The sequence below is a fragment of the Oncorhynchus mykiss genome, chromosome 26 (genome assembly GCF_057628025.1).
Source record: "Oncorhynchus mykiss isolate SJ-2025 chromosome 26, ASM5762802v1, whole genome shotgun sequence".
Taxonomy (NCBI): Eukaryota; Metazoa; Chordata; class Actinopteri; order Salmoniformes; family Salmonidae; genus Oncorhynchus; species Oncorhynchus mykiss.
Genome location: NC_143047.1, coordinates 19,793,258 through 19,818,455, shown reverse-complemented (window position 1 = coordinate 19,818,455; position 25,198 = coordinate 19,793,258). Strand labels below are relative to the sequence as shown.

General features: G+C 42.1%; 2 protein-coding genes across 2 annotated transcripts; both read left to right on the top strand.

The window, feature by feature from the left end:
- The first annotated feature begins 357 nt into the window (after positions 1 to 357).
- ogfod1 (2-oxoglutarate and iron-dependent oxygenase domain containing 1) lies at positions 358 to 9,333 on the top strand. Its single transcript, XM_021586267.3, has 13 exons — positions 358 to 628; positions 4,759 to 4,904; positions 5,017 to 5,063; positions 5,387 to 5,487; positions 5,724 to 5,840; positions 5,918 to 6,009; positions 6,119 to 6,247; positions 6,369 to 6,482; positions 6,564 to 6,643; positions 6,768 to 7,000; positions 8,565 to 8,693; positions 8,883 to 8,941; positions 9,035 to 9,333. Exons 1-13 carry the CDS (start codon positions 472 to 474, stop codon positions 9,194 to 9,196), a joined length of 1,566 nt encoding a protein of 521 aa, XP_021441942.1. The 5' UTR covers positions 358 to 471; the 3' UTR covers positions 9,197 to 9,333.
- A 1,957-nt stretch (positions 9,334 to 11,290) lies between these two features.
- Positions 11,291 to 22,825, top strand: LOC110506559 (tumor necrosis factor receptor type 1-associated DEATH domain protein). Its single transcript, XM_021586269.3, has 6 exons — positions 11,291 to 11,419; positions 20,132 to 20,225; positions 20,525 to 20,675; positions 21,060 to 21,340; positions 21,473 to 21,620; positions 22,079 to 22,825. Exons 2-6 carry the CDS (start codon positions 20,205 to 20,207, stop codon positions 22,375 to 22,377), a joined length of 900 nt encoding a protein of 299 aa, XP_021441944.1. The 5' UTR covers positions 11,291 to 11,419; positions 20,132 to 20,204; the 3' UTR covers positions 22,378 to 22,825.
- Positions 22,826 to 25,198: the final 2,373 nt, after the last annotated feature.

Below are 25,198 nucleotides of genomic sequence, written 5' to 3'. Positions count from 1 at the left end.
ATTGTTTTCACTATAGCATATATAATCTCTTTGATGCCATTTGGAATCAATGTCAACTTTCACTGCTATATTGACATAAGGAAGTAGGTGGCTGCAAAATGAAGTAGATGGCTGCAAATGCTTTACTTTTGAACTCTTTGACAAAAGAGATGCTAGTTCTAGGTCCCCAGAAACAAAGAGATCTGCTGTCGGATCTGACAATGAATATCAATGGTTGCGCTGTCCTCTCAAATAAAACTGAAGGACCTCAGCGTTACTCTGGACCCTGATCTCTTTCTATGAACATGTCAAAATGTGTCCCACCGACCCCCTCGAGTTTAAAGCATTGCGAAAGAAGAGTCGTTTGTGAGCCAAGTGAGCCGGCTCTTTTAAATGTAATGAGCCAAATGAACCGGCTCACCGAAAAGACTCGGAACCACTAACGTCCTGCTGTGTTATGACGCAATTTAACCGCGACTCATTTATACAAAAATGAATTGTAAACGACAGCGAGATAGCGAGAATGCCGAGAAAGGAAAGAAGAGAAATAAACGCGAAGAGAGAGCAGAACTTTCTGCACTACTCGAGGACGAAGATGTGAAAAGGGAAGTGAAGGAATCATGGTCACAGCGAGCGCAGTACTCTCATGGTCAGCTACTTGCTAGCTATCTTAGCTACATGTGTTTACACCGAGCACATGCTTTGGCTAGTCTTGTTACATAGATTGTTATTTTTATTGATACGCTATTAGTCTCCCTACATATCAATATTGTCAGTCAAGTGCAAAGCTTTAGTCAACTTTGCTTTCATGACCACTGATTTGAAAGCACTAAAACATGTGGGTCAAACTATCTTCCTCAAACATAATCACTTTTCATGAAGTTCATTTTTTTTTTACAAGTCTTATACATCAACAATGCAACAACAATACAATACAAATCATATTACGAACATAGAGTAAATTACATCGTAGAATATATATATTTTTTTAGCTTAGGTATAATACGGGAATGCACAATTTATAGCTAATATTTACACGTGTATTGGAGAGGGGGGTAGTGTATAAACTGAGCAGTGTAATAAGAGTCTGGTAGCAGAAGTTGTGATATGTGTGTGTAGCATTCATAAAGTATTCTGACCCCTTCACATTTTCCACATTTGTTACGTTGCAGCCTTATTCTAAAATTGATTGTGTTTTCTCGTCAATCTACACACAATACACAATACCCCATAATGACAAAGCAAAAACTGAATTTGTATACATTTTTCAAATGTATTAAAAATAAGAAACAGTACTTTCTTCAAGCACCTTTGGCAGCAATTACAGCCTTGAGTTTTCTTGAGTATGACGCTACAAGCTTGGCACAAGACTATTTGGTGAGTTTCTCTTATTCTTCTCTGCATGTCCTCTCAAGCTCTGTCAGGTTGGGTGGATAGCGTTGCTGCACAGCTATTTTCAGGTCTCTCCAGAGATGTTCAATTCCGGACTCTGGCTGGGCCACTCAAGGACATTCGGGGACTTGTCCCAAAGCCACTGCTGCGTTGTCTTGGCTGTGTGCTTAGGGTCGTTGTCCTGTTGGAAGTCAGGTTCTGAGTGCTCTGGAGCAGGTTTTCATCAAGGATCTCTCTGTACTTAGCTCCATTCATCTTTCCCTCGATCCTGACTAGTCTCCCAGTCACTGCTGCTGAAAAACATCCCCACAGCATGATGCTGCCACCATAATGATTCACCGTAGGGATGGTGCCAGGTTTCCTCCAGAAGTAACGCTTGGCATTCAGGCAAAATAGTTCAATCTTGGTTTCATCAAACCAGAGAATCTTGTTTCTCATAGTCAGAGTCATTTAGGTACAGAGGAACTCTGTCAGAGTAACCCTGTCAGAGTAACCATCAGGTTCTTGGTCACCTCCTTGACCAAGGCCCTTCTCCCCCGATTGCTCAGGGTGTCTTGGTGGTTCCAAACTTATTCCATTTAAGAATGGAGGCCACTGTGTTCTTGGGGACCTTCAATGCAGCACAATTGTCAGCTCCGGGATTCGATCCAGCAACCTTTCAGTTACTGGCCCAACACTCTAATCACTAAGCTACCTGCCGCCCCTGTGCCTTGACACAATCCTGTCTCAAAGCTCTACAGACAATTCCTTATACCTCATGGCTTGGCTTTTGCTCTGACATGTACTGTCAACTGTGTCAACTGTCACCTTATATAGACCGGTGTGTGCCTTTCCAAATCATGTCCAATCAATTGAATTTACCACAGGTGGACTCCAATGAAGTTGTAGAAACATCTCAAGGATGATCAATGGAGACAGGATGCACCTGGACTCAATTTTGAGTCTCATAGCAAAGGGTCTGAATACTTATGTAAATAAGGCATTACTGTTTATTTTTTAATAAATTAGCAGTAATGTCTAAACCTGTTTTTGCTTTTAAAAAAAAAAAGTTTTTAGAATAAGGCTGTAACGTAACAAAATGTGGAAAAAGTCAAGGGGTCTGAATACTGTATATGTGTATGTCTGTGGGTCTGTGCATGAGTGAGCGCATGTGTGCGGAGAATCAGAACAGGTGGTCAGTCCAGTTCAAGTGTTCAGCAGTCAGATGGCTTGTAGAAAATAACTGCCACTGAGCCTGTTTGTATCAGACCTCATTTGCCGATACCTTCTCCTTGTGGCTGGGGTGTGTGGGGTCCTTTATGATGTTGTGTGCCTTCCTCGGGCACCAGTTCGAGTAGATGTCCTGGATGGATGGTAGCACGGTCACAGTGATGTACTGGGCCATCTTCACCACCCGGTGGAGGGTCTTCCATTAGTGCACGGAGCAATTCCCATACTAGGCCGTGATGAAACTGGTCAGGACGCTCTTGATTGTGCAGCGGTAGTATTTGGAGGCATGCCGGATTTCTTCAGCCGCCTTAGGAAGTAGAGACGCTGTTGCACCCTCTTGACAAGAGTGGTGGTGTTGTGGATCCATGACATGTCCTCTGTGACGTGGATGCTGAGGAACTTAAAACTAGTGACTCTCTCTACTGCAGTCCCGTTGTTGTGGATCAGGGCTTGTTCCCTCCTCTGCTTCCTGAAGTCAATCATTTTGGGCTCCCGAGTGGCGCAGCGGTCTAAGGCACTGCATCAGTGCAAGAGGTGTCACTATAGTACCTGGTTCAAATCCAGGCTGTATCACATCCAGCCGTGAATGGGAGTACCATAGAGCAGTGCACAATTGGCCCAGCGTTGTCAGGATTTGGCTGGAGTAGGCCGTCATTGTAAATAAGATTTTTTCTTAACTGACTTGCCTAGTTAAATAAAGGTTCAATTAAAAAAAGATTAAAAAAACTCTTTGTTTTGCTTTAGGGAGAGGGAGAAGTTGTTGTCATGACACCACAATGCCAATTCACGTACCTCTTCCCCATAGGCTGACTTGTAACTGTTTGTTATCAGGCCTACAACCGTGGTGATGGAGTTGGTGTTGTGCAAAGCCACGCAGTCCTGGGTGAACAGGGGGTGCAGCAGAGGACCGAGGGCACACCCCTGTGGGACCCCTGTGTTACGAGTCAGTGTGGCGGAGGTGTTGTTGTCAATCCTCACAGCCTGTGGTCTGCCTGTCAGGAGGTCCAGGATCCACTTGCAGAGGGTGGTGTCCAGACCCAGGGCTCTGAGTTTGGTGTCGAGCTTGGAGGGAACGATAGTGTTGAATGCTGAACCGTAATCAATGAACAGCATTCTCACATTGGTGTTCCTCTTGTCCAGATGTGTTACCGTGTGCATAGCGATGGAAATGGATTTGGATCTATTGTAACGGTAGGCAAATTGGAGTGGGTCCAGTCTGCCTGGCAGGCTGGCCTTGGTGTGAGCCATGACCAGCCTCTCGAAGCACTTTATGATGACCGATGTGAATACGACTGGGCTATAGTCATTTGGGCATGACACCTTGTTTTTTTGGGCCACTGGGACGATGGTGGTCTCCTTAAATCAGGTGGGGACTACAGCCTGGGACAGGTTGAAGATGTCCGAAAAGACATCTGCCAGCTGGTCAGCACACCCTCTGAGGACGCAGCTAGGGATGCCATCTGGGCCGCCGACTTTGTGAGTATTCACTTTTTTGAGAGTTTTCCTCAAGTCAGCCTTGAAAAGCGAAAACACCTGGTCGTCCGGAGCAGCGAGTCTTCCTGGATGGCTCTTTATTGTCTTCTTCGAAGCAAGCATTCAATGTGTTAAGGTTGTCTGGGAGTGAGGCTTTGGTGGGCAGCGCACAGCTGGATTTGCCTTTGTAGTCTGTGATAGTCAGTAGTCCTTGACACATGCGACGCGAGTCTGAGTTGTAGAACATCAATTTAAGTTTGAGTCTGTATTGTCTTTTTGCGTCCCTAATCCATTTGCAGAGCTCGTACCTGCTTGCCTTGTACACTTTGCGCACCACCGATTCATCGGGGTTCGTTCTGCTGACATTGAATGCTGCAGTACAGGCTCTCAGCATTGTAGGAAAGGAAAATAGATGAGAGGAAACTGTTTCTATTGTGAGCACTGTATTGTTGAGCATGACATGACACATATATGGCACCCAAAGAGAAGTCACAAAAAAGTATGTTTTTGGAGTATTGAGAAGGTTTACCACCTTCCTATGTGCTGTTAGAATGGGTTAGAACCTCAAATGAAAATGTTCCAGAGGTAACAACTGACTCTAAGACATACATTAGTTAATGTTACATTTATTCACATAATTAGTGTTAAAACGTTTTTTATATTGGTAGACCAGTCGTTGAGTGTTCCTCTGGTGTTCCTCTTAAGGGGACCTGGAGCTGGACTGCCACCCTTTCCCTCACTTGCTCATCAGGAACTTCATCCAGGGTGACAGCTTTACAGAGAACCTACAGAGGGAGCTTCTGGACCTCAACTTCCATGAGAAGTCCAACGACCTGTACAAATTTAATCAGGTGAAAAAGGAAAACTGATAGGAATACAGTTTTTAAACGGGTTGCTTCTTGTTCGTAATGTTTCTTTACTCTGCTTTTTGGAGTTGATACTCATTGACAATTTCTCTTACAGTCAGACGACCTGAAAAAGAGAAAAGAGCCTCACATCACAGGCTTGAGGTAATTTGTATGTGTGTGTGAGAGCAATTTAGGGAGGTAGAGAGAACATGTTTGCTTTGTGTGTAGCAGATGGGTATCTGTGTAACTAATGCCTCAGCCTGAAGTGTCTCCACTTGCGCGTGCTTCCACAAGTGTCTCCATTTGGACGACTGAGTAAGACGCTTCAGGATGGTGGTCACGTGTTTTTGAGGCAGAGGTCCTGAGTTCAAGCCTTGGTATGTGCTGAATCAGGGAAAGTGTTACTCACTAAGCAAGCTGTGTGATGTTCTTCACATGTGCATGCTCTCAGTTAGGCTGTTTTTGAGCTTTGTGTGTGATTTCAGGGCAGCACTATTTGGGCTGTTTCGATCCTGGCTGGGGGAAGTGTTGGGGGTAGAACTGGAGCCCATAGTGGATGTTTCCTGTGCCAAGTACCAATACACTGGTCAGTCACATGTTTTACCTCTACTCTTCAAAAAGACAATGAGCAAGCCTTAATATTTGCATGCTCCTCCTAGAAAAGAGCAGAAGCACTGAGCTATCCCACCAAGATATCCTATTCTACCCACTGCATAGTTAGTCTATATGGACATGCATATTTCTGGAATTAATTATGAAATATACATTATCTGTTTCATATCTCTCTCTTTATCTATGCCCTCTCTATCTCTCTGTCGGTAGATGTTCTGTTGTGTCATGATGATGAGTTGGAGGGGAGGCGTGTTGCCTTTATCCTCTACCTTGTCCCTCCATGGGAGAGCAGCGATGGAGGAACCCTGGATCTCTTCAGCACAGATGGTAAGTATTGGTCTGTGGGTGTGTGTATTGGCATGAGTTAAACATGTGTTTTAATTTATAATCTACTTTGTGCATAGATCACTTCCAGCCCCATAGTGTGGTGAAGTCTCTGGTGCCCAGCTGGAACACTCTGATTCTCTTTGAGGTTTCACCCATCTCCTTCCACCAGGTAGTTCTTCCTATACCACTGGGTAACAACAACACACTTCACACCTCTCACCTGTCCAGGTAGCAGTAGTGCAATCTACGGATGGCTGTCTCTCTGTGTGTTTGTCCAGGTTGCAGAGGTGTTGTCAGAGGATAAGTGTCGTCTCTCTCTGAGTGGCTGGTTTCACGGGCCATCTTTGGAGCGACCCCCTCGTCACATCGAGCCCCCCCTCCCAAGGAGCCCCCACCTTCCCAGAGATGTGTGTGTTTGTTCTGAAAGAGTGAACTCACAGCCATAGAGCAAGGATGTGGTCACATGAAATAAATACATGTGTGTGTGTGCATTTTACCTGAGTGTGTATTTTGTGTGTCTGGTCACAGGAGACACTGCTGCTAGAGTGGCTGAATCCACTGTATCTGGATGTTGACTACCAGTCACAGGTTCAGCAAGAGTTTGAGGACAGCTCTGAGATCCAGCTCAAGAATTTCCTCAAAGTAACACCATTACTCTATCTCTTCATTTCTCCATCTCTGTCCTGCTGCCCCTCTCCTGGTTGACAGTGTCTCTTTCTACAGGAGGAGAAGTTTAAGGAGGTGAGTGAAGCACTGCGATTGACTGATGTCCAGTGGACCAAGCAAGGTCCTCCCAACAGGAGGTGAGCCTGTCGAGTAATTTGTTTGTGTGAGTGAGAGAGAGAGAGAGAGAGATCCCTAAGATGTTATGATGACTGTAAATGTATATGATGTGTGTAAATATTTTTGTATATGTGCATTGTGCAGATGTTATGAAGTGGCTTCGTTAGAGTCCTTCCCCCAGTGTGTGAGTGCATGCTGGGAGTTGCTGTGCTCGGAGGCTTTCTTCCTGCTTCTGTCCAACTTCACTGGCCTGAGACTGCACTACCTCAGCCCTAGTGATGAAGACGAGGAGGAAGAGAAGGACCAAGAAGATGAGGAAGAGGGAGAAGCCACAGGGTCATCTGGGGACACACCATCAGCTAATAAGAATAACAAAGGTGTGTTGCTTGTTTGTGTATGTACACTACCGAAGAAAAGTTTTAGAACACCTACTCATTCAAGGTTTTTTTGAAACTATTTTTTACATTGTAGAAAAATAGTGAAGACATCAACACTATGAAATAATACATGGAATCATGTAGTAACCAAAGTCTTCAACAAAAAAACAGATTCTTCAAATAACCATCCTTTGCCTTGATGACAGCTTTGCACACTCTTGGAATTCTCTCAACCAGCTTCACCTGGAATGCTTTTCCAACAGTCTTGAAGGAGTTCTCACATATGCTGAGCACTTGTTGGCTGCTTTTCCTTCACTCTGCAGTCCAACTCATCCCAAACCATCTCAATTTGGTTGAGGTTGAGGGATTGTGGAGACCAGGTAATCTGATGCAGCACTCCATCACTCCTTCTTGGTAAAATAGCCCTTACACAGCCTTGAGGTCTGTTGGGTCATTGTCCTGTTGAAAAACAAATGATAGTCCCACTAAGCCCAAACCAGGTGGGGATGGCGTATAACTGCGGAATGCTGTGGTAGCCATGCTGGTTAAGCCTTGAATTGTAAATAAATCACCGACAGTGTCACCAGCAAAGCACCCGACACCATAACACCTCCTCCTCCATGCTTTATGTTGAGAAATACACATGTGGAGATCATCCGTTCGCCCACACCGCATCTCACAAAGACAAGGCAGTTGGAACCAAAAATGTCCAATTTGGACTCCAGACCAATGGACAAGTTTCCACTGGTCTAATGTCAATAGCTCGTGTTTCTTGGCCCAAGCAAGTCTATTCTTATTGATGTCCTTTAGTAGTGGTTTCTTTGCAGCAATTTGACCATGAAGGCCTGATTCACGCAGTCTCCTCTAAACAGTTGATGTTGACATGTGTCTGTTACTTGAACTCTGTGAAGCATTTATTTGGGCTGCAATTTTTGAGGCTGGTAACTAATGAACGTATCCTCTGCAGCAGAGGTAACTTTGGGTCTTCCATTCCTGTGGCGGTCCTCATGACAGCCAGGACTTGGTATTTTACCAAATAGGGCTATCTTTTGAATACCCCACTACCTTGTCACAACACAACCGATTGGCTCAAACGAATTAAGAAGGAAAGAAATTCCACAAATTAACTTTTAAGAAGGCACACCTGTTAATTGAAATGCATTCCAGGTGACTACCCCAAGAAGCGGTTAAGAGAATGCCAAGAGTGTACAAAGCTGTCATCAAGGCAAAGGTGGCTATTTGAAGAATCTCAAATATAAAATATATTTTGATTTGTTTAACAGGTTTTTTTGGTTACCACGATTCCATATGTGTTATTTCATAGTTTTGATGTCTTCACTATTATTCTACAATGTAGAAAATTGTAAAAATAAAGAAAAACCCTTGAATGAGTAGGTGTTCTAAAACTTTTGACCAGTAGTGTATGTGTGGGTTCGTGTGTGTGTGTTGACCCCTGTGTGTATCCTCAGATATGTGTGTTTGTGAGCCTTGACCTTTCTGTACCTCCTCAGGACTGAATATGCCTTTGTAAGTATGTGTTGACCCCTCTGTGTGTATCCTCAAGAGCCGAGCACACCGGTGTGTGTTGGAGAGCTGCGTCGCTGGGCTCACGGGGACTACACACTACTGCATGATGGAGACGCATCGAAAGCGGAGTACGCCCTTGACCTACTGCTGCCCCTGAGCTGTCCTGGTCAGTCACACACACGCTTAATCACACACACACGCTTTAATCAGACATTCATGCCTAAGCACGCACACACAGACACACAATGTAGGTTAGAATCATAGTTTTGGGAACTATTTTCAAAATTGTAGGTGTGAATGTTATCATACACAATATCAACTCTAAAGTGTAATAACTTGTCTTTTTATTTTTCAGACTGGCAGACCGAGTTTGGGGGCTTCACCTCTTACATTGCTAATGAAGAGGATGAGGAGGTGAGTGATGTCACTGTTCAAATGGCAACTGATCAACTAGATTCCTGTGATTGTCATGGTTGTCATTTCTCATCGGTGTCCTCCTGTCCGCAGCTCCTGATGGTGTATCCAGAGGAGAACTCCCTGGCTCTTGTCTACAGGGACAAAGAGACTCTCAAATTTGTCAAACATATCAATCACAGAAGCTCCACTCTACCTATTGGTGATTCTTGTAGGAGAGCAGTTTATGACTTCTCCTTTGTGTATTATGAATGAGTTTTTGTGTGTATGTGTTGAGGTGTATGTGTTTGTAATATAACACCACTGTGAGGGGTGGTCGGTCTACTCTAAAGCCTCATGATGTCATGTGTTCTTCATTAAAGTGAACAGGCAGGGATACCCTGTTACCATGATTACCTGGTTTTGGTCGGCAGCCACAGAGTAAAACAGATTTTTTTTTTATTGTCTACAGTGACAGCATTTGGTAGTATTTTGTGTTCATTATCTTGTGTCATTATTGTTGCCCTGTATGGCTGAGTTGGTAGAGCATGGCGTTAGCAACGCCAGGGTTGTGGGTTAGTTTCCCGGGGCTACCCAGCCGTAAAATATATGCACACATGACTGCAAGTCGCGTTGGATAAAAGCATCTGCTAAATGGAATATAATATTATTATTATATATTGCTAGTTTATTTGTATGTGTCTGTAGTATGTGTTCAAACTATCTTACAGTATTCATGCTGTCACTGTAAAAATGAATCTGTCTGCAAGGAAAGTAAACTCCAGAGCAATGATTGAACATTAGAGAACCAAATCCACACACACTCGCACAACCACCACTCCGATGTTAAATTCTTCACTTGGATATCAAACTGAATAACAAATTAGTAATAACAGCTAAATGTTTGGCAGACCTATGATTTCACTAATCTTTTTACATTTATTTTTTTTGGCCCATCCCCTCTTACAATTTTTGTTGTTACATTTACATATGACTCATTTTACATACATGGCACTTTTTTTACACAGTAGTTACATAGCAAAATATTGTTATTTTAAATACATTGCATAGTACTTAAACACATCGGTATACATTATATCGTTTTTAGTCACCTTAGTGAAAATATTGAAACAATTGTTGCAATCTGACTTAAATTTCGACAAAGGATGGAGCTACATACTGTAGTTATTGATTGTTACACCAGATATTGTGATTTAACCAGAAGCTTTTGGTATCCATTACTGGGAGTTACAGGTTAGGTACTGTTTGGTGTAGCACAGAGAATTTTCGACCAACTTTAACATGGCGACACTATCTTCGTTCTCGATTCGGGCAAACATATCTTCTAAAATGTCTGTGTCCAATTGCAAGTGGTGCGAAAATTACCCAATATTAAAATAAATATTTTGCTCCATTAAGTAATCTAACGATGTGTACGCCGCCATCTTGTCTATTTCAAATCTTCTCCCATCGATCGAGATAGGTGTGCCATTTCACTGAAATAGAGAGAATGTGTTTGTGGTGGTTACAATCTTACTGCTGTGATCAAAGAGGATACTTGGAGATGAACAGTAGTCTAACACGTTTAATGTGTGTGGGTGTTTTGACAGCACTACAGATATATTTCAGCACTAGGGTTTATTAATCAAGATATTTTAGCTTTGCACACTGTAAAGTGTTGGCATATCAGATTCTGAGAGAGGAAGAGAGGGCTAAAGTCTGTCTTGACATCACCTGTCCGAATCTTCCTGGAAGTGGCTCTCTGATTAATAGTGAGGCCATTTCCTGTCATGCCTAGATAAGACTGACAGTTTACTATCAGACCTTATGTGGGCCTTGCTCACATAATTTATTTTTATGTGAATCCTTTTTATTCTATTATAGGCTTCATCTGGCCTGTTTTTGTCCCCAAGCAGTTTCTTGTTAAATGTGGCCTACCTTCTCCGAATGAATCACTTGTCTGACAATGTGGATGTGCACGTAAGGGAACCCCCCTTACATTCAAATGGCGCAGGAAGGATTGTACATGTTAACAACATTTAAACCGGGCAAATGAATAACATCACACATGGCCCTGCTTCCAAAAACATAAAATAACGGTAACTATATCTATATAGGCCTAAACAAAATAACCTGTTACTTATTTGGTATGTTGCTTCTCAGTCGATTAATTTTGCCTTCAGTGTCATGTTCAGTGAGTACATGCAATTATATAATTTCAACATTGTCGTTAGCTACACAGTTGCAAGCAAATGGCTAAAGCAGTAAAGGATCAGTTAGACAATTATTTCCAATCAACAACCAACAAAAACAGTCAACTACTTCCTTCCCGTAAAGATCCGTGATTCTAACCAATAGGGAAACGGCATGTTCTTTCTCACCAATCACAGTGCCTCCAGATTTCCCTGTAGCCAATCACCTGTCGGGAAGTTATGAATGTGTCTGTGTGTTCCTGTGGTCAGGACGCGTTGCCGTCCTTACGACGTTTTTTCTTTAAAGGTAAGTTAACAAAGCAGTTATGATTTTACTTTAAACCCAAAACGAAATTATAGCCTATACAACAGTTAATGCCACAAATGACAGTAGACAAATGCATAACAGTACTAGTCAATCGTGAAAGAAAATGTTCTCAAGTTGCTATGATTCCTTTCTATTGTTTAATTAGGCTACTGTTTTGTAACAACTTGACTGTATGATTAAAACTTCAGCAGTATTTTTTATTTATTATTGAAGGTCAATAGGCGGTGTTTGGTGCAGCTTAATTTACTATTAATTAGGTCTACTTTTCTAGTTTCCTAAAAGTCTGAACCGCACTGTTTCCAACGTGGTCTCGGAGCATTTCGTATTATTCTGTACGTAAATGTATTTTGTACGGAAATACTAGACATTTCATTCATTTAGCATGGGAAGTATTAATTTGTGGATGTCCATCTATTTTGTATGAAATGTTACAAATTACTATTCATATGACATATTACGAATTGCAATTTGAACCTTGTTACTTATTGCGATTAATATAATATGTTACGCATTTCCAAAACATTTGATATGTTACACAACAAATTCATTTTTTTGTGGCTAATGTTAACTTTAGCTAGCTCTAGGGATTAAGGTTGGGAGTTAGGTTAAAGTGTTAGGGAAAGGGTTCGCTAAAAGTGTTAAGGTTAGGAGAAGTTACTAATTAGCTAAAATGCTAAAGTTGTCAGTGATGAGATTCAAACACTTTCGCATTATATGCTCCCCCATCCACCCCGACCAACCACCCTCCTTTAGTTTTTGCCTCGGTGATGTTATTCATAGTGCAAGAAAGTACATAAATGAAAAGTGAAAACAAAACACAAAAGTTTTGGCCTTAGGCCATTCTCAGTGTAAACATACCTTCACTTATTTGGGAATCATGATGTTCTAATAAACAACCCTTATTTTACATTCAAGCCTCAGTTTTGGATTCATTCCTTTTTTTAGACAGTTTGCGGGTCTCCATCTCTTTCACTATACCAAACGTAACATATCATACTAATTTGAGTGACCTGGATTTACATTTACTATGTTACGTCTAGTGTATGAGACCAGTCTGCTGTGTCATATTCTTGCCTCATAGCAGGAGATGTACAGGCCTCGCGTTTTCACAGGACTGCACACCCCACAGTGCCACCTGTCTTGTAGGCCCAGTAGTCTAACCCAATGATGTATATAAACCCTGGGTTGCTGATGCTATGTATTGGCCAATGAGAGACTTTGAAGCCATGTTGGCACTCTTCAGGAAGCAGCAGTTCCATAGGAATGAATAGAAGTCTTCAGTATTTCATTTAAGTCTTTCAAGGACAAAATTACATCTATTTAAGTATTTTGTTGTAGTGGGGACAGTGACATATTAGTTATTTCAAAATATTATACTTTAAGGAGGATGTTTTTATATATTTAAACGTTTTATTTGTATGCTTAGCTCACATAATATGATTCACAAGTATGCATTAAGGTGTCTGTAATAGAGTTAATGTGGCAAAAACAAATAAATGCATTCTAAAATATTCCAAAATATTTGTAACTTCAAAAGAGCGCCCCCTGTCAGTCATCTAGTGTATATTTAAATGCTTAGTCTAACCCAGCATAGAGCTCACCAGTTTGTAGTCCTAAAAGCCAGAAATGCATTACCTCTGGTTCAGTCAGCCATTCCTATGGGGAAAATGAATGGAGAAAGAATTTGATTTGGGATAAACACCAAAAATAAGGTCTGAGGTAACACAGGCTTAAGAGATCTTATATATTTTATTATATGAGAAAATAAGTCAGTTAACATGATCTTTATGAATATACGTGTTTATTATAATGTAAATGCTTCAAAATTCACAAAAAGGGATTTTAGCTGATGAAGATTATTTCCTAGAACAAAACGTATAAGATCGTCTAAGCCTGTGTTTACCACAGGCCTTATTTTCGGCGTTTATCGATAAACCCTACAAAAACTCAATTTTCCTGTAAGCTTTGCCCAATGAATCATTACTATTGCTATCTATAGACTGTACAATATAAGTATTCACTACAAAAAAATGAAACTGACCAATTCTACTTGTTTGGCAGTCTGTGCCTTGTAGACTGATTCTCGTTTTCATCCCAATCAAAAGGATGGCATTCACTGAATTGACCCAATGTCCAGGGAATCCTTTAGTTGGCACTTTTTCAGGATGATTTTAGTCTTTGACGCTGCAGTGGTGGATGTTAAATGTTGCATTAATAAACTCTTGATGATGACATAATCCTCATACACTCTATGGTATTCTAGGCTACATCTGGTGAATTAATCCAGTACACTTTCAGTTTTAATAATGTATGACACTACCGGTCTATGAATGTAATGATGGCTTATGATTACATGTAGGCCAGGGGTCCCCAATTACATTCAGCTGTGAACTGATTCTTCTTTGAGCGGATGGTCGGAGGGCCGGAACACAGTTCTAAATAATTTGTACACTGCAAATTGACATCAAGAATTCCAAACATATATAGTATTTGACAAAAACAGAATAATTTCAAACCTTGATTACATTGAGAAACGATCACATACAGTGCCTTCAGAAAGTATTCACACCCCTTGATTTATTCCACATTTTGTTGTGTTACAGCATGAATTCAAAACTGATTTCAATTTTGATTTTGTGTATTCAACCCCTTTTGTTATGGCAAGCCTTAATAAGTTTAAGAGTAAAAATGTGCTTAACAAGTCACATAATGGATGCGCTCTGTGTGCAATAATAATTTAACATGATTTTTGAATGACTACCTCATCTCTGTACCCCACACACACGGTGCATTCGGAAAGTATTCAGACCCCTTGACTTTTTCCACATTTTGTTACGTTACAGCCTTATTCTAAAATTGATTAAATATTATACTTTATTCAGCAATATACACACAACACCACATAATGACAAAGTGAAAACACGTTTGTAGATATTTTAAAAACAGAAATACCTTATTTACACTAGTATTCAGACCCTTTACTATGAGACTTGAAATTGAGCTCAGGTGCATCCTGTTTCCATTGATCATCCTTGATGTTTGTACAACTTGATTGGAGTTCACCTGTGGTAAATTCAATTGATTGGACATGATTTGGAAAGGCACACACCTGTCTATATAAGGTCCCACTGTTGACAGTGCATGTCAGAGCAAAAACCAAGCTACGAGGTCAAAGGAATATTTCTGCAGCATTGAAGGCCCCCAAGAACACAGTGGCCTCCATCATTCTTAAATGGAAGAAGTTTGGTACCATCAAGACTCTTCCTAGAGCTAGCCGCCCGGCCAAACTGAGCAATTAGGGGAGAAGGGCCTTGGTCAAGGAGGTAACCAAGAACTCAATAGTTTCTCTGACAGAGCTCCAGAGTTCTGCTGTGGAGATGGTTGTCCTTCTGGAAGGTTCTCCCATCTCTGCAGCACTCCACCAGTCAGGCCTTTATGGTAGAGTGGCCAGACGGAAGCCACTCCTCAGTAAAAAATACACATGATAGCCTGCTTGGAGTTTGCCAAGAGGAACCAAATAACTCTCAGACCATGAGAAAGAAGATTATCTGGTCTGATGAAAGATTGAACTATTTGGCCTGAATGGCACCATCCCTGTGGCAGCATCATGCTGTGGGGATGTTTTTCAGCGGCAGGGACTCAGGATTGAGGAAAATATGAACGGAGCAAAGTCCAGAGAGATCCTTGATGAAAACCTGCTCCAGAGAACTCAGGACCTCAGACTGGGGGTAAAGGTTCATCTTCCAACAGGACAACGACCCTAAGCACACAGCCAAGACAACAATAATTTTTTAGAATAAGGCTGTAACGTTACAAAATGTGGAAAAAGTCAAGGGGTCTGAATACTTTCCGAAGGCACTGTACAATTATCTGTAAGGTCCCTCTGAATTTCAAACACGGATTCAACCACAAAGGCCAGGGAGGTTTTCCAATGCCTCGCAAAGGGCACCTATTGGATGGTAGATGCGTAAAAATGCAAAATGCAGACATTGAATATCTTTTTGAGCATGGTGAAGTTATTAATTGCACTGTGGATTGTGTGTCAATATAACCAGTCTCTACAAAGATACAGGCGTCCTTCCTAACTCTGTTGCCGTAGAGGAAGGAAATTGCTCAGGGATTTCACCATGAGGCCACAATGGTGACTTTCAAAGAGTTACACAGTTTAATGGCTGTGATAGGAGAAAACTGAGGATGGATCAACAACATTTTAGTTACTCCACAATACTAGCCTAAATGACAGAGTGAGAAGAAGGAAGCCTGTATAGAATACAAAATATCCAAAACATGCATACCACTCTTCATATCTTCAAGCGTGTTGGTGGCTGCATTGTATTATGGGTATGCTTGTCACCGTCAAGGACTAGGGAGTTTTTTTTAGGATAAAAATAAACATAATGGAGCTAAGCAAAGGCAAAATCCTAGAGGAAAACCTGGTTCAGTCTGTTTTCCAACAGACACTGGGAGACAAATTCACCTTTCAACAGGACAATAACAATAACACAAGGCCAAATATACACTGGATTAGCTTACCAAGATGACAGTGAATGTTCCTGAGTGGCCTAGTTACAGTTTTGACTTAAATCGGATGGAAAGTCTATGGCAGGACTTGAAAATGGCTGTGATCAACAACCAACTTGACAGAGCTTGAAGAATTAAAAAAATAATAATGTGCAAATACTGTACAATCCAGGTGTGAAAAACTCTTAGAGACTTACCCAGAAAGACTCACAGCTGTAATCTCTACCAAATGAGATTCTAATGTATTGACTCAGGGGTGTGAATACTTATGTAAATATGATATTTCTGTATTTCATTTTCAATAAATGTACTAAAATGTCTTAACATGTTTTCACTTTGTCATTGTGGGGTATTGTGTGTAGATGGGTAAGAACAGTTTTTTTAATCGTTTTTTAATTTAGGCTGTAACGAAACAAAATGTGGAATAAGTCAAGGGGTATGAATACTTTCTGAAGTCACTCTACGTGCCTCTATTTATGCGTGGGAATACATGGGAACAGGTTTCCTAAATGTAAACACTTTGAGCTGATTTCATGGTGATTTTACAGTATTTTATGTTCTCCAATAGGCAGCAATTTAAAAATATATATATTTTTCTTTACTCAGAAAACTTGGGCCAAATAAAATCACCCGCTGGCCAAATTTGAAACCCTGAATTGTAGGCTGAGTTATGGACACATTAGTTAGATTTCTATATGTATTATTTTGGGCTCCCGAGTGGCACAGCGGTCTAGGGCACTGCGTCTCAGTACTAGAGGTGTCACTACAGACCTTGGTTCGATTCCAGACTGTATCACAGACTGCATCATCTAGCTCAGATACTGTTTTCCCTTTATTTATCCCTCTCCCAGGTCTAGCACATCAAGCATTTACTTGACCCTAAACCAGACCCGGGTCACATTGAAAGAAGTCTATCCAGAGATAGGGGTTAGATAGGGGTTAGGGCAACATTGTTTTTCACATTTCAGTCTGATTTAAGTTTCCATAAACACATATCACTACACATTTTTACTACAAAAATAAACAATACAATATACTGCTCTAGGCACTGCAAGAAGCCCCTGGAGTGATGCAGTGCCTGCTGTGATTGGTTAAGATTTCACAATGCAGTGGACCGCTCATGTCCTTTGACCCCTCCCTCACCCCTGCAGCACTGGTTAAATGTCAATGTCATTACTTATGAAAACGCCTGTCACTCAGTCAGAGTCTGGATATTCGGAACTTCTTCCAAAAGAGTGGCAAAAAAAAGCGAGCAGGTGGAGAGGGCAAAGCAGCCAGAAAGTCAAAGCAGCAGCAGAGTTAACCTTGGAGGCCTGATTGGTGTAACACTTTTGCCTCAGCAAAAAAACCTGACTCCAATAATCAACTAATCATGATCTTCAGTTTAGAATGCAATTAGTTTAATGAGCTGTGTTTGCCTGGGATGGGGCGAAAGTGTGACACCACTCCAGTCCTCTGGAGTTGCCCATCCCTGGCCTAGGGGCTATGTAGCTTCTTATCTGTCATGTTTGGAGTTGCGCTGTTATGCAGAATAATTTTTCTTTACAGTTGCCCGGTCATAACTTTAAAATAACTTTAAATATGCATCTGCCCCTAAAAAGATATGAAACATGTATTCTACTGTCAAAATGAACTACAAAGTGTAAATATGATGATTTTGGTCATGAAGTCAGTCTTGTCCAAAACTGAGTTTTGTGAGACTTGTGGTTGTGACCGCATCAACACGTAAATGAAGGTTGGGTTTGTTTCAATCCTGCCCACAGCTGGCAGGACACAAGTAATAATCAGTTTGGAGTGCAGCTGCATGCGAGTGCAGCTGCAATCGTAATGCTAGTGGTAAATTTAGTTTGACTTTGGATATCCCTATTAGGCTAGTTAGGGACCCTCTGTAAATTACACAATGTACATGGGACAATATGTTAATATTCCAATAGCTCCAAATTTCAATGACTTCAATGACTATAAATTGTAGAAATTAAAATACAAAGGTTTCATGAGAACTAAAAGGTGTGCAGCATGAAAATATTGGCTCATTTACATTGTGTAATTTATTTCCTGGCCATAACTAGCCTCGGAGATAGGCTATCCAAAGTCAGAACACACACCAGCAGGCTGAAGATAATTGCCAATATAATTTGGCTAATTCTTCCCACCTGTGAACATGCACACGAGACACCCACATCAAACCACACCCCAAAACCAACTCACATTTGAATTCAGTCATGGCCGCTAGCATTTCTTAATGAACCAAATCTAAAACAATGTCAAATCAGGAAGTGCAGTTGCCCTTCAAAACGAACTAATGACATGCTGCACCTTGCTACCTTTCAGATAAGCCAAGGAGGAGGTCAGTGGAGCAATTAGAACAGAAGCAGCCAGTAGCACATGGTAGGAAAGAGGATGATTTAGGTGATCCGGTCACAGGCCCAAAACAAGTTAAGCTACCCCAGTATCCCCTTGACCGTTTTGGATTGCAAAATTAAAGAAACACACTAAACAAGACACAGAGACAGCAACAGAAGAATATGATAGGATGGAGAGACACCAGAAGAACAGAACAAGCCATAAACAGAAGAGGATAGACAAAGGAGACGGCAACAGACAAGACACATAGAAAGTAACAGAAGAGGGCAGGTGGATTGAGCACACAGTGGACTGTATCACTTCAAGCTGCTCAATAGAATATAATTTGTTTAATTTATTTTCACAAATTATAAGAAGTGAAATACAGACAGTTAAAAAATAAAACATGGCTTACAAAAAATGTAAGGTGAAAATCCTGTGAAATTACTATTAAAACATTTGTTTACTTTTATACTTTTTTACAACCAGGACAGGATGAGAGAGGAGGGTAGACAAAAGACAGTAACATAGAATACTAAGGGACAGCAACAGATGACACATAGAAAGTGATGGAGAGAGGTAGAGGAGGGGTGAGCACACAGTAAACTATCACTTAAAGCTTCCCTATGGATTCTAATTACGTGTGTGTGTGTGTGTGTGTGTGTGTGTGTGTGTGTGTGTGTGTGTGTGTGTGTGAGAGAGAGAGAGGGTGTTTGGGTACTTTGGGTGTCACGGATCCCTCCGGAACTTTCATTATGCACACCTGCCCCCTATTCCCAGTGGTTAGTAATTTTATAAGTGTGCCCTTGGTTTACAAGTGTCCTGACAATTATTGTTACAATGTCAGTTGGTTCGTGTGAGTACCTGTGCTGTGTGTTTTGGCTTTCATGCCATTGTGAATTGCGCAGATAATTACGGGTCTCATTCCGTGTGTTAATCATTGTGTGCTTATGTTATCTATTCAAGGTATTCCTCGCTCTTTTTGGGGGGTTTCTACCCTGTGTTTTGTATAGTGTTTGTTTGGTCTTTGTCCCCGTGTCTTTACACGGCACGTTATAATTTGGGTGTAATAAAAAAAACTTATTACGCATTCCTGCGCCTGTCTCCCGACTCATTCATTCCAACGTGACAGTGGGACTTTAATCAGTTTTGACTCAGTGGTTTTTGGAAATACACTGTAGATGTGTGTGTTCCAGAGTAGAGAGACCCTGCGGCAGGTGGGATGGTGGAAGTTACCTGAAAAATATATATTCTCTCAATGTTCTAATCTCTCAATATTAATCTCAAATTGCACCAAATTAATGCATTTAGCTGTTGAAATTCCTTACATTTTTTCCGGGGGAGAATGCCCCCGGACCCCCCTACTGGCTTTGGGCTAAGTTCCTAATGTCTTCAAATCCTAGAAATGCCCCTGGGTAGTAAAGGGACATTAAATAGTAAATTAATGTAATGACATATAGGGGAGATAAGATAGGGTAAAATAAGAATAGTGGAGTGAGATAATATGAAGTGAGGGGTTGCATTGGGGTGGCAGGGTAGTGGTTAGAGCGTTGGACTAGTAACCGGAAGGTTACAAGTTCAAGTCACCGAGCTGACATGGTACAAATCTGTCGTTCTGCCCCTGAACAGGCAGTTAACCCACTGTTCCTAGGCCGTCATTGAAAAATAATTTGTTCTTAACTGACTTGCCTAGGTAAATAAAGGTAAAATAAAACAATTGTATTGTATCTGGATCCTGGCTCTTTTTAATACCAGGAGGGATTTGATTGATGTGTATTATCTCATACGTTTGATTGTCTGAGCAATATATCTGCTCTATCTCTGCAGGAAGGAGGAGGCTTGAAGGAAACACAGAAGAAGCTTGTGACAGCTGAGGTCAGATGACGGGAATGCCCAAACAATGGACATAATGGATGAAAAGGTACTGTATGTTTAGTTGGGAGGAGAGAGGCAGGAGAGAGGAGCTGTGATATGTATGAGAGAGAAAAGGGAATGAGGCAGAGACAGAGACAGTTCCCATTAACTATTTATAGGACAACGTGCATGTCTGTTTCTGTTAGTGCGCATGCGTGTGATAATGTCAAGTGGGGAGTGTGTGTGTACTGTGTATGTAAGAATATAGCTATAAGTACATGCTCCTGTGCTGTACAAAATTCAGCATAATGTCTGACTAGTAGTATACAGAGCAGAGGCATTATGAACTTTAATCTGATATTTTAGAAAATGGTGACACTGAGTGTAGAGGATGGCCCGTGGACAGGATGTGCGGTTCTCTTCCTGCACTCCTGTCCCGCAGTGAACCTGCTCTCTCTCTACAAAGACCAGCAGGGCAAGTTCAGCGTCTTCAAAGTCCTCAAGCTGACACTCACAGGTGAGCCACATCAGGCCATCCGGTCTCCAGCTAGCGTAGGGAGCATGCTGAGCATTGGGTGAGGCAGATGTATTATTGATAGAAAGAAAGGCTTAGCTTGGTGGTCATGGGGAGTGAAAAAGGGCTGGTGTTGCAGTGTGACCTGCTTATCTACTGAGGGGATGAATATAGTTAAAAGCTTATGAAAAACTGCTGTCAGATAAACGCTAGTAGATCTTTTAGGAAGTCATAACACGGTTAAGCTCAGAGCTCTGCCTGGACCAGAGTAGTGGAGGGAGACACAGTCAGGTTATATTTATTTTATGGTCACAGTAATATTACTATTGTGCCAGTGATTCGCTATGGTTACCTCTAACCTTTGACCTTACATGGACTGTGTCCCAGACTCAGCTGGGGGGCTGGAGGGGTACGAGATCCTGAAGCTGCACGATGCAGATCCTCTGCTGGGTGTAGAGGTGAAGTTTGAGGATGTGGCGGCGTGCCGCAGGTTCCTGCAGAGCTATGGCTCCGGTGCCGTACAACAGTCCCTCTCCCAGCACGCCTGCCGCCTCCTCCACGGCCCACAGGAGCTTGCCTTGGAAACCCAGCTCAAAGCCGGGACGCACACTTTGGACTTTTGTCTGGACGACCTGGAGCTCTGTCTGCAACACATCCACCAGTCACAGGTAATATACTATATACCGGTTATAATCCATACTTCAGCAATCTATAGTGTATACCTAACAGGTGCTCTGCTGTGCCTTATGTCTTATGACTCACTATGAGGTGTTCTAAATGTTGATGTCACTTCCTGTCAGCCGGGGCGCCTAAGGGATGATGAGATTGCTGAGCTGGACCAGCAGCTGCAGAGCCAGGCCTTGGGTCACATCCCCCAGCCACCCACCCTCTCACAGGAAGAGCCCCCCGTGCCCAGCAACTGTTTCCTGTTCCAGAAGAGGGTGTTTGGTGAGTTGTCTCCGACTTCCATGGTTGCTTCTTATCTTCAGTGAGGGTTCAGCAGGGAGCTGTCCCCAGGGTCCTCTACATTCATACACTGGCATAGAACAGTGTTTCTCACCTCTCGGTCAGTAGACCACCACTGGTCTATGGAAGGTTATTGACCTGTGCCTCAAATAGTTTGATGACACTTTTAGTCAGCTCAAGTGCTGGTTTTAATCTAAGTGGTCCTTTGAGGAAGAGGACCATTATAGCTTGCCCAATCTCTGGTATAGAGGACACTCATTATGGGTCATCTACTACACCCGGGACGGCAGGGTAGCCTAGAGGTAAGAGAGGAGGGCCAGTAGCTGGAAGGTTGCTGCTGTATTTTACTTACTTACACCATGTCTTACATGCAGAAACATATATAGACTCTGGATACATGTCTCTAACAGCCCCTCCCACTCTGTCTCCTGACCTATCAGAGGACCGCATACTGGCGGCAGGGGACCTGCAGCGGTTCTCCAACGGCGTTGGGCGGGACTGGAGGAAAGTGGGGCGGGCCTTGGGCAAGAACTGCTGTGCGCTGAAGGGGCCGGCCATAGACAACCTGGCCTACGAGTATGAGAGGGAGGGGCTGTACGAGCAGGCCTATCAGCTGCTGAGCCGCTTCATCCAGGCGGAGGGGAGGGCGGCACGGCTGGGCCGGCTGGTCAGAGCACTGGAAGACAGCAAACTCACCAGCCTGGCTGAGAACATTTTGGACAGCCAGCCCCGGGAGTGACGCTGTCTGTCACACTGTCTGGGGGGTGTGTGTTGGTCTGTATGTGTGTGTGTGTCTTTGTGAAAGAGTGGTAATGTGTGGGTGGCATTGCTTGTGTGCTACCACATGTCTTTTCTGTGTGAGTTTTGTGTCTGTGAGCTTGATTGCATGTTTTTTTTATTTGAGTAAAATTGTATTGTGTTACAAAACCAATAGTTCTCATAATTGCTATGTCACTTGATTGTTGTCTCTGGTTGGAGAGCAAACTGAAATCACTGTGGGCCTTTTCTTTTTCCGCTATAAACCCAACCCACTTTCTCCACCACAGACTGGACCATTGATGTATTTGATCTTTCTACCAATAACCATTAGTTATTACAAAAACTAGATTGATATTGAACAATTTGCAATGGGTTTGGGGAATATTTGTTCCGAAATCCAAATAAAGTGTTGGATTTATAAAAACAAATTGCCCATTGCTTTCATTCATGTCAAGAGTTGCATTTCATTTCCACAATCCAAGATCCCGATAAAACTTTTTACTATGGATTACGTAGAATATTTAGCAAACCCGTTGATCCTGCTTTTTGAAATGCCCTACAGTCTATGGAAATACCGCCCAGGTAAAAAATATGTGTCAACTTTGGGAAATGGGCAGTATCTAAAAAATGTGCACACACACACAGCAAATGTTTTACTATCTTTGTGGCGACCTAAAATTTATTTCCATTCAAAATCCTTTTTTCCCTAAGCCCTAAACCTAACCCTAAATCCTAACCCTAATTGTAACCTTAAACCTAACCCCAAAGTTTAAAACAGCCTTTGTCCTTGTGGGGACCTTCTCACCACAAGGGAGAATTTTCCTTGTTTTGCTATCCTTGTGGGGACTTTTTGGGATTTTTGGTAGCCATGAGGATAGTAATACGAGCCCACACACACACTGTGACACATTTTGTGTTGTTTTAGCTCTGTTCTCCAGCACTTTGGATGGATTTGAAATGATACAATGACTATAAGGTTAAAGTGCACACTGTCAGCTTTAATTTGAGGGTATTTTCATCATATCGAGTGAACCGTTTAGAAATTATAGCACTTTTTGTACATACTGTAGTCCCCCCAATTTAGGGGACCAAAATTATTGAGACAAATTCACTTATGTGTATTAAAGTAGTCAAAGGTTTAGTATAGGTCCCATATTCCTAGCACGCAATGATTACATCAAGCTTGTGACTCTACAAAATTGTTGGATGGATTTGTGTGTGTTATGTTGCTTACGTGTGTGTGTGTGTGTGTGTGTGTGTGTGTGTGTGTGTGTGTGTGTGTGTGTGTGTGTGTGTGTGTGTGTGTGTGTGTGTGTGTGTGTGTGTGTGTGTGTGTGTGTGTGTATTTGTCTGCAGTGCAGTATTTGTAAATGTTCATGTGTGTATGTCACTGTGTCTGTCTCTCTGTGCGTGTGTGTGCAACTATGTGTGCATAAATACATAGCGTGTAGTAAATCGTGAATAATGATGACTGAGAAAGTTACTGAGGCACAAATACAGTGGGACAAAAAAGGAATTAGTCAGCCACCAACTGTGCAAGTTCTCACACTTAAAAAGATGAGAGAGGCCTGTAATTTTCATCATAGGTACACTTCAACTATTACAGACAAAATGAGGAAAAAAACTCCAGAAAATCACATTGAATTTATTTGCAACTTATGGTGGAAAATAAGTATTTGGTTACCTACAAACAAGCAAGATTTCTGGCTCTCACAGACCGGTAACTTCTTCTTTAAGAGGCTCCTCTGTCCTCCACTCGTTACCTGTATTAATGGCACCTGTTTGAACTTGTTATCAGTATAAAAGACACCTGTCCACAACCTCAAACAGTCACTCTCCAAACTCCACTATGGCCAAGACACAAGAGCTGTCAAAGGACACCAGAAACAAAATTGTAGACCTGCACCAGGCTGGGAAGACTGAATCTGCAATAGGTAAGCAGCTTGGTTTGAAGATATCAACTGTGGGAGCAATTATTAGGAATTGGAAGACATACAAGACCGCTGATAATCTCCCTCGATCTGGGGCTCCACGCAGGATCTCACCCCATGGGGTCAAAATGATCACAAGAATGGTGAGCAAAAATCCCAGAACCACACGGGGGGGCATAGTGAATGACCTGCAGAGAGCTGGGACCAAAGTAATTTGGAGCATTTGGATGATCCAGAAGAAGATTGGGAGAATGTCATATGGTCAGATGAAACCAAAATATAACTTTTTGGTAAAAACTCAACTCGTCGTGTTTGGAGGACAAAGAATGCTGAGTTGCATCCAAAGAACACCATACCTACTGTGAAGCATGGGGGTGGAAACATGCTTTGGGGCTGTTTTTCTGCAAAGGGACCAGGACGACTGATCCGTGTAAAGGAAAGAATGAATGGGGCCATGTATCGTGAAATTTTGAGTGAAATCCTCCTTCCATCAGCAAGGTCATTGAAGCGTGGCTGGGTCTTTCAGCATGACAATGATCCCAAACACACCGCCCGGGCAACGAAGGAGTGGCTTCGTAAGAAGCATTTCCAAGGTCCTGGAGTGGCCTAGCCAGTCTCCAGATCTCAACCCCATAGAAAATCTTTGGAGGGAGTTGAAAGTCCATGTTGCCCAGCAACAGCCCCAAAACATCACTGCTCTAGAGGAGATCTGCATGGAGGAATGGGCCAAAATACCAGCAACAGTGTGTGAAAACCTTGTGAAGACTTACAGAAAACATTTGACCTCTGTCATTGCCAACAAAGGGTATATAACAAAGTATTGAGATAAACTTTTGTTATTGACCAAATACTTATTTTCCACCATAATTT